The following is a 15,706-nucleotide window of genomic DNA, read 5'->3' on the forward strand; positions in this document are numbered from 1 at the left end:
TATTTATTAAAATATTTAAATTAGGCTAAATAGGGGAAAAGTGTCCCAATCAACCTGAATTCATCCCTAATTAAATAAATAAACAAATGTAGGCTATTTATCTATTTAGTTATTTACTTTTATTTACCTTAAATTAGTTTTAAATCCTATATTGTTAAATAAATAAATAGTTAGTTAGTTCGTTACTTTAAGATGCAAATGTGACGTTCTGTTAGATGGGTGCCCTCCTCCTCTCTTCCTCAGATGGTACAGTCCGTTTAAAGAGCCGCTTGGAGTCTCTCGTGCGTTCAACTCTCTCCACGAGAGCGCGCGGCGGAAAGATTCGTTTAGTGAAGCACGCTGTTTTATTCTCTCCAAAGTCTCTTGTCTCTCACTGTTTATCTTTCTCTCTGACAGCCACATCCAAACACATGACAGTATGGGACTCTGAATATCCGTTCTCATCTTGTGGATTTGGGGGGATTTCTGAGCTTATAAAAGAGAGCACAAGGACAGAATGGGATTTTAGTGTGCTTATGATGCAGCAGGCGATATGACACGCTCCGTGGGTTCTGTGGATTCTCCCGGCAGGCGAAGATCCGGAGAATGATGGACGAGAATAAGCAGCTCGCGCAGCGGATCGATGGCGCGATCCAGTGCGCGAAGCAGGAGGTGGCGAACCTGCGCGCGGAGCTGACAGCCACCGGTCACAGACTGGCGGAACTCGGCGAGCTGGAAGAACCGGGCGAACCGCAGGAACATCAACAACAACAACAACAGAACCACCACGGTAAGAAACCGCACGTGTGACCGCTCATATCTCTTACCTGCGTGACCTTCGAGTGAATGGACAGAATAGCTACAAACTCTCTCTCTCTCTTTTGCTCCGATTCATTAGTGGGTTAGTAAGGTGATTCCTCACTGACAGCTGGGGTGTTTCAGGACAATATGTTGTTTTTTTTTGTGTGTGTGTGTGTGTGTGTGTGTGTGTGTGAAAGTGTCAGGAAATAATGCTTGTTTTTGTGTGTGTGTGTGTGTGTGTGTGTTTAAATACTTTTCATTAAGAGAAAGGGTGTTTGTTCATCAGCAAGTTTCAGAAATCAACTTTTTTATCATTATAAGACATATTTAGCCCACTGTTTTTCTAACAACAATTTAATCAGTTCATTGAAATTATACATTGTCAAAACCCATGGCTGGATATTATGAAATGTTACATAACCAATCCACAAATACCAAATTTATCCTCCATGTTTTGAGCATCTGGTCATTGTCATTTTTGGTGGCAGTTTACATCTTCTTTCCCTTGCTTAAACAAGATATCCACAAGAGAAACTGTTTTATTGAGAACCCGAGTACTGTAATCGAGCACGGCTCATGTTTCAGGAAATGGCCCTTCATTTCATTTTCCATTAATGCTAGTCTCACTAAGTGTACCACATCACAGAAGAGAGAGCGTATACGGCTCTCCTGCCATTCTGTTTGCTGTTTGGTCATTGATTGATTGGTCAGTCTTCTGATTGTCTGCAAGCTGTGTGGTGTAGCTTTGGTTTTGAGTCTCTTGGGTGTTCAGAGTGATTCTCTGTTTCAGATCCACCTGCTCTCAGTGGGTGGAGTGGACACCCTGGGCTAACATTTAACAGATGCTTTTTATCCAAAGCAACCTACTGTACTCCAGAGCCACCCTGGGGTTATGTCGTGTGCCTTGCTTAAGGGCACAATGATGAATCAGGATTGTGATTTCCATAACACTCAACAATCTCAGATAATTTGCTGCATTTAATATGCCCTGAAGTGACAGTGAAGCTTTGTTTCACTGTACAAACAAACATGCATCATTTTACACTTTCTTACAAGGTTACACAATACAAGGTTAGTCTGTGTGTGTTTTGATGAGAATGAATCCATCTTGCCCTGTAAAAAATGTTTTAGAAATGCTACAGTAAAAACCTGTTAATTGTAAATTAATGTAAATCTCGCAGACAGCTGCCATAATTTTACTGTAAATTTTACTGTTTCCAGTGTGCACGTATAACATGGTGTTCATTTTTTATAATGATCACTAAACTGTATATTTGACCCTCGTCTGTGCCACCCAATTTATTCATGTCTGTTTATCTATTTGGTAAGCAGCCGTATAACAAGTGGGAATATGTACAGTCAACCAGTAGTTATTGCAAAACAAACCTCTTCCGGATTTACATCACAGGATGTTTATTGTGTGATTATGCTGGCTAACTGTACATTTATGCATTACATACATTTCTGCCTACAATTAAAAATACAAATCTGCTAAAATTACTTGTATAAAGCATATAAAAATACACTAATCTTTCTATTCCTCAATAGAAATCCGTCACATGACCGCAGATGAATCCTGACACTGTGAGGCTCTTGCCCACAGCTCTCTCTGATTTCATTCAGCACTTAATTGAGAGCTCAGCAGATTGTGATCTTGTGTCTAATGTCCCACGTCCACTCCAGGAAAGGCACTTTTCTGCCTTGGGTTTGACTTGCCAAGTCACTTGATGCAATTTATTTATATGTGCATTTATGTATTTGGCAGATGGCTGCTTTCATCCAGAGCGATTTAAAAAGCATTCAGGCTATACGTTTTATCATTACATGTATTCCCTGTTAATCAAACCTATGACCTTGATGTTGCTAGGGCCTGTTAAGCTACAGTATTTCAGTCTGGCCAAGCCAAGCTGCTCTATCAGCGAATCAAGGACTTGATTGTTGTTGCTTGTGTTATTTTGCCACATGTCAGAATGCAGGACATATGTATTGACAAAATAATGACTTATCAAGATGGAAAATCACACAGACACATGTGCCCAGACACGGGCCTGTCAGTGTAGATGAGAACAGTGCTTATTTATCTCTTGGAAGAGAGAGTAGCAGTGCAGATGGCCCTACAAAGACCTGCTGGTAATGAATGAGACGCTAAACGCATACAAATAAACACACACGCACACAATCTTTGTGTCTCAGTTATTTTCCCAGTTATGGCATAGTATCTACATTAAGAGTTATTTTATTTGCCTAAAGATGATGTTTATATAGTGTTTCCCCACTATGGCCAGCAAAGGATGTGTCTTAAGTGCACTTGCCCACCATACATCTGACTTACGTAATATTGATGTTTCTAAATTGCCTTAATGGCTTGGCTGCATAATTGTTTTGATGTAACAGCTGTCGGCGGCCATGCACATACAGGAAGGCTGGTTGTTTCTATTTCTGTTCAATTACACTTGCATATACATTTGAGAATAGCAAATATGAGCTAGTCACTACCAAAGTAATTGCTGTAAAGCTTACTGCTTTAGTTTGAGAGACGATACTAACAGAAGATTCGCTCCACACAGGTGAACCTGTGTTCATCTGTAGATTATGTCATAGGGGCCGTTCAAATTCCCCATCTATCGGTCTCTAGGCAGCAGTGTGGGTTGCTAGGCAATCTTCTCTCATTATGACATCACAAAGGGGAGGACTGATAATGCAGCTAAAAGCTTTTCTCCCTTCTCTCTATATACGCTTGCACACACTCCAGCGGATCAATGCTTTTAGTTTATCCTACTGACATTAATGAGCTATTAAGGGGGTCATCAGCTCTTCGTATTTGATTGTTGCGCTGTATAAAAGTGATTATATTTTCATATGGGTGTTTGTCCATGTTCACAAGGGTGTTTGACAATTTATTTGTCCTATCTATTATTAAAATGCTAAATCTAGTTGTTTGTATCCCAGCAAGAGCGCGTTTATAGACAGGTGTTGTATGTGTGTGAGTGCGCTGCATGGGAGCTGGCTGAAAGCAGTCCTGATCCTCATCCCTCAGACGTGTGAACTGCCTAATTTAAATGCAAGGCAGAAGATGAAACATCACAACATATATCCAGATCAAGCAGCTGGATTGAAGCAGTCAAGAGCTCAACTCACTCTTAAAGACCATTTCCATGCTTGGATCAAAAGGTGTCACCATAATTTAAGATGTAAGGCTTTAAATGGCAGTAAAGCAGCATTAAAGGTCAGGCTAAATCACCACCATCAAGTTAGAGACAGTTCCGGGCTCAGTTTTAATCTAATATTATTAGACATATGAGTAGGATGTGCTCTCAACTAATCTGTGATACCTCATTCTCTCTCTCTTTATTTGATCCTTCTTGAATTCCTGATGGTGCTGACTGATGTTTCCACTGGCCTGTGATTCTGGCTCCTTTCTTGGGAATGATGCTGTTTAAACTTGCGATGAAATGGAAGTAGCGACAGTAACGACACGGTTTTCAACTATAAACAGAATCCATGGATGAATTGTTCACAATAAGATCACAATAAAATGCATTTAGAAAATAGATGCAATGAAATGTAATGTGACTTTAACCTTTAACCAAAGGTTATAAAGACTTTACCTCTTGAATAATGCAGACTCATTATTTTATTTGACTGATAATGGTGCTCTATTTACTGATGATGTAGAGTCAGTCTTGTACCTTGTTAATATTCACTGCCTCTTTCCACACCAATTTTGTGACTCACTTATTTTCACGTCATAGAAAATCACAGTGATTAATACTGTAAGTGTGCTCAACACAAATATGACTGACTCAATCTATCTTGTTAAGCAATAAATTCCTCTGGCCAGGCCACTGGGTGTTTTGTATTGGCTACTTTAGCTAGTTGTTTTGCTGATTTGCTGTTCTTGAGACACAGCATAGTTATAGACCTTTTTGACCTTCAGACTGATTCATGATTTTAAAGGGCAGAATTATGTATGTGCTAGTGATGTCATGATAAGTGAATCAGCTGATATTTGATCATTTTGAGATTACTGGCAAATATTTTTTAGTGAATTTAATCAATATTGTGTGAAGTAGGTGAATTCTGTCTAGATTTCATTTTGTATAATTAAAAGGGTCCTATTATGAAGTCCCCTTTTATGAAGTCTTGATTTTGTTTTTGGGGTGTTCTAGACTATGCTTCCATGGTTGTTTGTTCAAAAAACACATTATTTTTCTAATTATTTTCCATTATTACAGCACCTCTCTTCCCATTCTGGCTCGAACGCACCATATAGTTCCTATTTCGATGAAGCCCCTCCTTTCGAAATACGAAATATGCTGTGATGTTGGTTAGCTGCCCCAGTGTGTTGTGATTGGCACCGCTGGCTTTTACGCGCATGTTTGGGAAACGTCCCGCCCCTTACCATCACCACGAGCTCTACTCAGGTGTAAATATTAAGGATGGTGTCAATTTCAAACCAATTCAAGCCTGATTCAGACCCTGACAATGTTAACCAACAAGAGGATTATCTTGAATGGATTTCATGCACAGACTTTGCAAGCACGGATTTCTCAGGACGTTTCAGAGTGGTGTTTTATTTTTGTAATTTTCCTATACATTTTAGATACGATGTTATACACCATTTAATCATGATATTTGTTGGAAAACTATGGTAATACAAACAGGAATTGATCATAAAAGCTACAATAAAAACTATATCAACACTATTGTTGGTAGCATGGGAGCGGAGCCAAACAGCTTTGCCCTTTGTTCACATCGTAGCTACAACAAAAAACTTGTAATTGGAAACAAATGAGTTTTGGAATAGGGGTGGAAAAAACAGCGTCCTTTTGACATAGCTGTAGCTCAACCAGGCCTCGTCCCCTTTTTTTGTGAATTCCGTGGGCGGGGATTATTTATATTATTAACATTATGACATCACAAAGCCCAGAAAAAACGCATTGTAGTCCAAACGAGTCGTTCGTTGTAGTTCTTGAAAAGTGGATTCTGTTAAATAAAATATCTCCCTTTGGAGTGGACTTTGAGCTTTGTAACCTTGCAGATCTTGTTTATGCTCAACATTACAGACTAACTAAAGTTGAAAAAGTCAAAAAGCATAATAGGACCCCTTTAAGTTATACACTACCTGTTCAAAACTATTATGTCAATATTGTTTTTTTTTTAAATAAATTAATACTTTAATTCAACAAGGGTGCATTAAATTGATCAAAAGTGACAGTAAAGAGATTTCTAATGTTACAAAAGATTTCTTTTTCAAATAAATGTGTTTCTTTTGTGTTTTCTATTCATCAAAGTATCATTAAATTTTTTTTATCATAGTTTCCAAAAATTATTAAGAAAATGTTTGAAGATTTATAATAATAAGAAATTTTACTTGACCACCAAATCAGCGTATTTGAATGATTTCTGAAGGATCATGTGACACTAAAGACTGGAGTAATGATGCTGAAAATTCAGCTTTACCATCACAGGAATAAATTACATTTTAAAATATATTAACCTAGAAAGTTTCAATAGTAATAATAATATTTCACAATAGTACTGTTTTTACTATATTTTTGATCAAATTAATACAGCCATAGTCAAAAGAGATTAGAGACATTTTCTCAATAATTAATAATTCAAAATAATAAAGTAATCTCTAAGTAAGTCTCTATATATCATCATCAGCTATTCAAAAACTCACATCGGTCAACAACTAGGCTACCCAGAATATTATTGCTTGCTTCTGGATTGATGTGTAGGATCTAGGATTTTAAAGACCCATACACGCTGTATCACAGAAAATAGAACCTGTTGTTTTGCAGGGGGAAGTTCTGTGAAATTGACAGTCTGTCATGTGTCGACGAATTGAGAGAATCTTATCTTTTGCTGCAATGCATTCTGCCGTTGGCATCCATTGAGCAAGAATCTCAGACAGACACATCCAGTACCACATTTCTATCTCTCCGTTTTCTCTCTCCCTGTCTTTTTCTTTCTTTATTTTTTCACAGGTACTCACTTGCATGCTGAACTGATAAACGCTGTGGTCATAAATCTTTACTGCTGTGTTGTGATATGTTTGGCTGTCACCATACTGAAGGTGTTTAGGTCACCTGACACCTGCACATCCTGCTGCTCTAATGCCTGTGATTGAGGCTGTTTACTCCTCTAGAGCATTGACGTCCTCTATCTGAGTCACTTCTGTCTGTTGCTGTATCTAAACCTAATAAATCATGAATGTATCAAAATTTGAAAATAACTTTTTTTTCACACCTGCCGATGGCGAATTGAGAATTTACCAGCATGTCTTACATGCCATGAAACTGTCATACATTTTATTGAAATCTTTTGCCTTGCATGTCTCTGACAAACAACGATGAGCCACTTAAACTGCAGCAAAAATACATGAAAAATCAAGTTTACTACAGCAGAAAGTGGAGCTGGTTATGTGATGCAAGCATTATAATAGATTCGTTCTATTATACAAATCACGTACTATGGTAAAAGTGTTTTCAGGTCATACCAAAGTATTGTTCAAGAAACCGTCCAAAAATAACTTTATTAATCAATGATCTGTGCCTGTAATCATAATAATTTGTGTGAAAAGGAATAAAAGTTGTTGGTGTTTTATTGTAACTACTAGTGTTCATTTCAGATGGAAACTGCAGTGAATTGTAGATATAGGTAAGAATCTTGTGTTTTGCAAAATATGTAGGTATGTTTTTCCAATGTGTTGGTCGAAACAGTTCTGGAGAGAAAAAAAACAATGGCCATTTACATGTGGTAAAAATTATAGAATGCAATGAATGTTGTCTTTAGTATTTACTGTTTGCCATTTGATTTGATCAAGAACATGCATTAAAGAGACTATCTGCTTCGATAATTATCAAATTTTGTATGCATTTATTTTTAATGTATTATGTTGCAGCTCCTAATAAACGTACTATCCAACTGCCACTATCAAAACATTCATACTAACATACAATTGAGTGTGTTGAAAGTTATATCATAACATTACTCTACTTGTTGCACACTGCAGTAAGCTAGATCAATATTAGAATATCATACTCATAAAAGCTGAATGACCTGTCTAATAAAACACATAATACACTCAACTAAAGGATTATTAGGAACACCATACTAATACTGTGTTTGACCCCCTTTCGCCTTCAGAACTGCCTTAATTCTACGTGGCATTGATTCAACAAGGTGCTGAAAGCATTCTTTAGAAATGTTGGCCCATATTGATAGGATAGCATCTTGCAGTTGATGGAGATTTGTGGGATGCACATCCAGGGCACGAAGCTCCCGTTCCACCACATCCTAAAGATGCTGTATTGGGTTGAGATATGGTGACTGTGGGGGCCATTTTAGTGCAGTGAACTCATTGTCATGTTCAAGAAACCAATTTGAAATGATTCGAGCTTTGTGACATGGTGCATTATCCTGCTGGAAGTAGCCATCAGAGGATGGGTACATGGTGGTCATAAAGGGATGGACATGGTCAGAAACAATGCTCAGCTAGGCCGTGGCATTTAAACGATGCCCAGTTGGCACTAAGGGGCCTAAAGTGTGCCAAGAAAACATCCCCCACACTATTACACCACCACCACCAGCCTGCACAGTGGTAACAAGGCATGATGGATCCATGTTCTCATTCTGTTTACGCCAAATTCTGACTCTACCATCTGAATGTCTCAACAGAAATCGAGACTCATCAGACCAGGCAACATTTTTCCAGTCTTCAACTGTCCAATTTTGGTGAGCTCGTGCAAATTGTAGCCTCTTTTTCCTATTTGTAGTGGAGATGAGTGGTACCCGGTGGGGTCTTCTGCTGTTGTAGCCCATCCGCCTCAAGGTTGTGCGTGTTGTGGCTTCACAAATGCTTTGCTGCATACTTCGGTTGTAACCAGTGGTTATTTCAGTCAAAGTTGCTCTTCTATCAGCTTGAATCAGTCGGCCCATTCTCCTCTGACCTCTACCATCAACAAGGCATTTTCGCCCACAGGACTGCCGCATACTGGATGTTTTTCCCTTTTCACACCATTCTTTGTAAACCCTAGAAATGGTTGTGCGTGAAAATCCCAGTAACTGAGCAGATTGTGAAATACTCAGACCGGCCCGTCTGGCACCAACAACCATGCCACGCTCAAAATTGCTTAAATCACCTTTCTTTCCCATTCTGACATTCAGTTTGGAGTTCAGGAGATTGTCTTGACCAGGACCACACCCCTAAATGCATTGAAGCAACTGCCATGTGATTGGTTGATTAGATAATTGCATTAATGAGAAATTGAACAGGTGTTCCTAATAATCCTTTAGGTGAGTGTATATTAAAGCTTCTTTGGTGTTTCCATGGTTTCTACGGAAGTAAAAACAGAAATCGAGGGTAATGCAGATATGAGGTCATTGACAGGTGACGCAATGACACAGGATGTTACACTGGTTAAAATTGCAGATTTCTCTGGATTTGGGATAATGTAAGTATACAAGTCAACAAAATATATAGCATTGTTCTAGTGGCTTTTGGATATTTTAATCCATAAATGTTACATATTGTGCCTTTAAAGCATTTTTTTCCTACTTGTATTTGTTGCTTGTCGAGTGTTAATTTTGGATCCCGTATACAGCAAGTCCATAAGCTAAGTTAACTTCACATTTATCAGCACAGTTACAGTATAACACATTGGTTGAATCTCTGAGAGAAGGTGTAAAGGGGCAGTCTATACAACCTTTGCACAGCATAGCTTTAAACTTCTCAATGAACTCAATTCACTCTTATTTCCCCCCACACACACACTTCACAGAGTGTCATATTCCACCTGCTCTGTTAGTATGGAAGATCTGGAGGAGCTGACAGGACATTTTTGCCTCTCGCTCTCTCTCTTTCACATTTGCTGGGCTACAAAACAGTAGGAAAAAAGTGAGTTGTTATTTTGTGTGAGAGGAAATGCGTTTGTTGTCATTCACACAGTGACAGTTACTAACCTGTGGAGCATACGAGTTTTGCCCCTCGCCGTGTAATTTGATCAGCCACGTTTGAATGTGAAGCGTTTTCTGCCATATTTAAATGTCTATAATAGGGTTTCAGTTACTTTCTTTTACACTGTTGTAAAATTATGCAGTTATGTTTGTTTTATATTATGTAGCAAAGGACTTGGGGTTTGGGACTATGTGTGATTTATATGGAGTTTTGAGAAATAAATTTGTGTAGATTTTCCAAACAAATCATCTGTACAGCATGTTTGGTAGTAGATAAATCATAAACGTTTTTGTGTTAATGTTTGATTTGTAAGGGTGCAGTTTGTGTGTGCTGGTGTTTGCCAGTGTTCACTATAATGTTAAACACAGATGTCGAGAGTAAGCTTATATCTGTTTGCCGTTTGGCATTAAAACGACTGGATGGGGTTACCAGCCAGAGAGAGAGTGAGTGAGAGTGAGTGTGTGTGTGTGTGTGTGTGTGTGTGTGTATTTTGCTATTTGCAGCACTTGGAGATGATATGCTTCTAAAATAAACCCTGTACACTGCCTACAGTACCAATGAGGTTTAAGAGGTTACAGCTAGATGTCAAACTCTGTATGCACAACTGGAATTTTTTGGTAAGCGTTTTATAAGTTTTGGATCACAGACATTGTACTCTGCACTGCAGTAACAGACTTTAATTCAAATCCAGCTTCTTATTGGGTGTCCTGGATCAAAATGAAATTTTCCAATATTTAAGCTGTTAAACCAGAGGTGTTTATCATTGCCGTGCCTCTGGACATTATTTGGCTGGGATTCATGATGGAAAAAGCTCTGCACATACATATGTGTATTCTTATCAAGGAGAAGATGACAGAGGCAGAGTTGTGGCATTAAAGCTGGGAGGTTAAAAAAGACTTAAGGCTTTATTAAAAGCACTGACATTTTTCACGGTGGTCTCTCTACACTTTAAAAACAGCAGCACATTCAAGTTCAGTACATAGCAGCTTGATGAAGGCCTGATTACATGCCTGTGGATTGTGAAAACAACATTGATCACTTGTCATTCAGGGAATGCACAAGGCCATCTGCACAGCTTCAGCTGATCGGTTTAAACAGATCTTTCTTTCACTATTATTAACTTGTTTGTGTCCTATAACATCTCATTCAGTGGGTTTAATTGGTTGCTTATGGCACTTACAAGATTTTATTTTTCCTTTTATTTTGCATTAATATTCCCTTAAAGTCTCAAGTCTCTTATGTGATGCACTCTGATTTAACCATCATTAATATAGTCATGCTCATAAATTAATTGAATAGGTTTAGTCATTTATTGTAAGTATTCCATTTCTGATAAGGGCCAAACTTAATTAATTCAAGTGCCCCTTAACTTCCTTTGTTGTTCTGTATACAAATATATATATTTAGATTTAGATTTAGGGTTAGTTCACCCAAAAATGAAAATTCTGTCATTAATTACTCACCCTCATGTCTTTCCAAACCCGTAAGACCTTCGTTCATATTCGCAACACAAATGAAGATAATTTTGATGAAATCCGAGAGGTTTCTGAAAGGTAGTAAAAACATTGTTAAAATAGTCCATGTGACTACAGTGGTTTAAGCTTAATGTTATGAAGCGACGAGAATACTTTTTGTGTGCAAAAAAAAACAACGACTTTGTTCAACAATTTCTTCTCTTCCCTTTCAGTCTCTGACACTGTTCGGTTTATGAAACAGATCTGACATTGCTTGTGTGTGCTCCGGTGAGGATGTAAGGTTCTACGTCAGAACGCCGGCTCAGTATTGGCCGGCTCATGCGTCAGCATCACACGCATGTGTCGTGGTGCTCATGTCAATCGCATTAGAGACTTACACGGAAGAGAAGAAATTGTTGAATAAACGGGGAGGGGGATTGTTGAAATTGTGGATTTCATCAAAATTATCTTCATTTGTGTTCCTACATCCTCACCGGAGCACACACAAGCAATGTCAGATCTGTTTCATAAACCGAACAGTGTCAGAGACCACTGTAGTCACATGGACTATTTTAACAATGTTTTTACTACCTTTCAGAAACCTCTCGGATTTCATCAAAATTATCTTCATTTGTGTTGCGAATATGAACGAAGGTCTTACGGGTTTGGAAAGACATGAGGGGGAGTAATTAATGACAGAATTTTCATTTTTGGTTGAACTAACCCTTTAAGACTTGATGTATTTGCTTAATAATAGTGACCTACATTGTAAGAGCATTACTGTGTACATTTTTCTTTGGTTTTATTAGCTATTTTTAAAGGATTTTTTGTGGTAATGCCACAGATACTGTCGATAAAGCTCAATAGTGTTAACACTGAACTTTCTCGATTGAAAGTCTTTTCAATACAAAAAAAACACTTGATTTAACTACTTTAACTATTTAAAAAGTTTAATATTAATGCAATTAATTATTACAACGATTGCAGGTACCTTTCAAGTATTTTCCAATTAATTAAACATGAATTAAATGGCTTTAAAAATAAACAGTCAGTAGTAAAATGAGGCAATTGCAACAAGCAATCAAGCAAATTGCTTTTCAGTATCTACCTGTTGAAGAATTGCTTTCCAAAAAATTCTCATTTGCTAACATTCACTAAACTGACTGTTTGAATATTTTGATATCAAACAGATACTGACTGTTTGAATATTTTGAGTGTTACACTACCAGTTAAAAGTCTGGAAACATTAAGGTTTTGTAATGTTTTTGAAAGTAGTCTCTTAATCTCACCAAGGCTGCATTTATTTGATAGGATACTTTTTTTAGTTCGTTTTTAGTCCACGGATTAAAGCGTTGCCGTTTTAAACTGGATATTTTTACAGTTTTTTAATTGCGGTTTTCAATTGACGTAACTTGGAAAAGTATTTTGCACCACAGGTGTTTCCTGTTTCCAAATTTTGGCCCTCTGACGACCTTCTGTCTGAAACAGCCAGGCATATGAGTTTTGGGTGCCGTTACCTTGGCATTAGTTGCTTAGCAACCCCTGGTCATATCCTGACTCAGCTCCAGACTTTCTGTCAGAAAGACAGAAAGTTTTGACCTCTGAATGAGATGTTTCAAACTTCACATCCTCCCAGAGCACACACAAGCAATGTCAGATCTGTTTAGTAAACCGATTGTGTTTAACCTCTCTTTAGTCATCCCAATTGGTTCCCATGGTGATGGGATGCTTATGGTGATGTGAATTTATTTGATTAAGAGGATGTCATTTCAAGGATTTACAAGAACAAAAATGTTCACATTCTGTATTTAAAGTCTTTAGTTGTTTGAAGTTTCCTTCTGCTGCATTTTGTTCTTAGTTTGACATGTCATTCCTCCCCCTCACTCTCTTTTATCCTGATTCTGTCGCTTTGTCTGGGAAACAACACAATTCATCCATTCATCATCGATCTGTTAAACTCAGCATGTGAGAGAGTCACAGAGACAGGGAACATTTTCCACTCAAATTGCTATGCTGAGAACATAATTTGTACCGAAAACATTTGTATTAAATTAAAACAATAAAAAAAAAGAAGCATTTTTACTAGTGGTCTCAGACTTTGTGTAGAGAAATGCACAAAACGGTTTGAGAAAGACTGAAGAGAGAATGAAAGCGCAAAGGAAACTAGATGTCTTAACACTTAGCACTTTAGCGATTTTATGTCACTCGCAATCACGAAATCAATATTTTTCAAGTGCGTGCCGTGTGTACATGTGTGTATGTGTAAGTGTTTTGAGTCGCTGACAGCTGAAGGATCTTATCGCACTCATCTGAAGGATGTTGATCTTTGCACCCGCCAAACAGGTTCTCTTATCCGTCAGTGCTGGAATTAAAATTGAGTGAAGGATGATCAGAGTGAAAACATCTTCAGAGAGAGAGAGAGAGAGAGAGAGAGAGAGAGCAAACACATTTCCCCTGCAGAATAAAGCCAGTGATTTAGTTTTATAAGATTATGCTCATTTTAATTAGGTAAAGAAGCTTTCTAAGCATTGAAATCCATCCTGAAGGCGTTATAACAAGCATCCAGTGGCTGAGCCTCTATTCTCTCATTGATTTGTGTGTTAAATGCTTCCAGTTCCTTCTGCAGTGAGTGGTGTGATATTTCAGCCGGATCAGAGGTGAGATACACTGCTGCCGATACCAGAGGTCATTCAAGCTGAACTCTAGACATTTATTTGACTAAAATGTGAACTTCCATCTTCCATCTGTTGCGATTATAAGGAAGCCAGAAGAGTGAATCTGGCTTGAACACACAGTTTTCACAAATCTAATGTTACATGTCTGTGTGTTTCTCCCACAGATGCACCGGTGCAAAGACAGAAAGCTTTGACAGAGCTTGGTCAAAAAGGTGACGCCGTTCTCCAGGAGACGTCATTGGATAAAGGTAAGAATAGTGCACATGCTGAAAAGCCTAAATGAAGTCCAGATAAGCACAAACACTCTCACACCACTAAAACGCACCACTGACTAGTCGAATGAAAATGAGTGTGTTTCAGATTGAAACTCAGAGTGTGATCTATGAGGCGTCACCTGAGAGATAGAGAGTGAATTTTCCTGAGCTGGAAGCACACAAACACAGAGAGACACTCTAGTCTCAACATCAGGCTAAAGGGATAAAGATTTTTTCAAAATCATAAGCTCCACTCTGTCTCTGTCTGGCAATCGGGATGCACATATATATATACAAAAGGAAGTCTCTTATGCTCAAAAAATCTGCATTGATTTGATCAAAAATACAGGATTTTTCCTTTTTGAGAAATTTAAATATAAACAACTGTTTTCTATTTTAATATATTTTAAAATGTAATTTATTCCTGTGATGTCAAAGTTGAATTTTCAGCATCCATTACTCCAATTTGCAGTCACATGATCCTTCAGAAATCATTCTAATATGCTGATTTGGTGCTCAAGAAACATATTTTTTTATTACCATATATTGAAAACAGTTACTATTTTTGTGGAAACTGAATCTGGATAATTTAGATCAGTGATCAACTGAAACTTTTTAACCCGCCTATAGGGGGTGGGATCTCACGATAAAACGGCGTCTTTTCAGTTTCGATACTGCCCTCTGTAACCGGTAGGCGTGGCTTGGGAGTGGCCTCGTAGGGCAGCGAAGCAAGTGCATTCTGGGAGTTGTTGTCTTTCATCCACATGATCCAAAAATACATTTTCTGACTTTTCTCAGTCTAGAAGGCAGGCACCAACTTCTAAAATAATTTCACATTTCTACTACATAAATGAGCCAATTTAAATACACATTCATCTTTCCAGCTGTGAAATATCCCTTTAATTATTAAAACTGGATGGGAAGGTGAACTTGTGAAATGGTTTAAAACATTTTACTGACCCAAGACTTTTGAATAGTCGTGAATATTTACTAGTAAAAATTGTTTACGTACCACTTTGCAGCCACAAGCATCTTCTGAGGAAGAACTGGGCCCGGATTCACAAAAAAATTCTTAAGAAAGAAGTTAAGAAAATTCTTTAGAAAAATTCTAAGAAGTTCGTAAGAATGTTCCTATGTGCAATTCTTGAAAATTTAAGAAGTTCTAAAATATTTTCTTAAGAACATCTTCATTTGTTTTAAAGAAGAAAATGACAGGTTTTTTTATTTTATTGAAAGTGGGTATTACTCATTGCTTGCCGTGTTTTTAATGTGCTGTGTCAAGTTAAAATAGATCATTTTAAAAGAGCCTGTCTCAAGATGCAGCTGTCTTTTCAATTCATTTGCGCTCTGTCTTTCTTGTGCTTTAGAGCGAATGCGTCTTGTATCTGAGTGGTGCCTCGGTAATTCTAGAGTAGTGATCACTGTTTTTTATGATCGATCGGTGTCACTTCAGAGTACACGTCCACATTCCTAGTAGTAATTTGTATTATATGTAGCTAGTGTTATGTTGCAATGTTTACCATTTAAGACAACCCAATACATTTATTAAACATCCCACATTTGGGTATTTTAGACAGG

At 37.8% G+C, this 15,706-nt stretch overlaps 1 protein-coding gene across 4 annotated transcripts in view; it reads left to right on the forward strand.

The window, feature by feature from the left end:
* The first annotated feature begins 253 nt into the window (after positions 1 to 253).
* Positions 254 to 15,706, forward strand: part of kazna (kazrin, periplakin interacting protein a) — a 44,445-nt gene continuing 28,992 nt past the window's right edge. For 2 of the 4 annotated variants that reach the window (XM_084087325.1, XM_084087326.1), the window contains exons 1-2: positions 254 to 769; positions 14,039 to 14,122. In XM_084087325.1, the coding sequence (XP_083943451.1) occupies positions 586 to 769; positions 14,039 to 14,122 (268 nt within the window). In that variant the 5' untranslated portion in view covers positions 254 to 585. Of the gene's footprint in view, positions 770 to 9,555; positions 9,686 to 14,038; positions 14,123 to 15,706 lie in introns of those variants that run through there. The other 2 variants (XM_084087328.1, XM_084087329.1) reach the window with 1 other exon arrangement.

This window comes from Abramis brama (assembly GCF_963993115.1).
Source record: "Abramis brama genome assembly, chromosome: 16".
Classification (NCBI taxonomy): Eukaryota; Metazoa; Chordata; class Actinopteri; order Cypriniformes; family Leuciscidae; genus Abramis; species Abramis brama.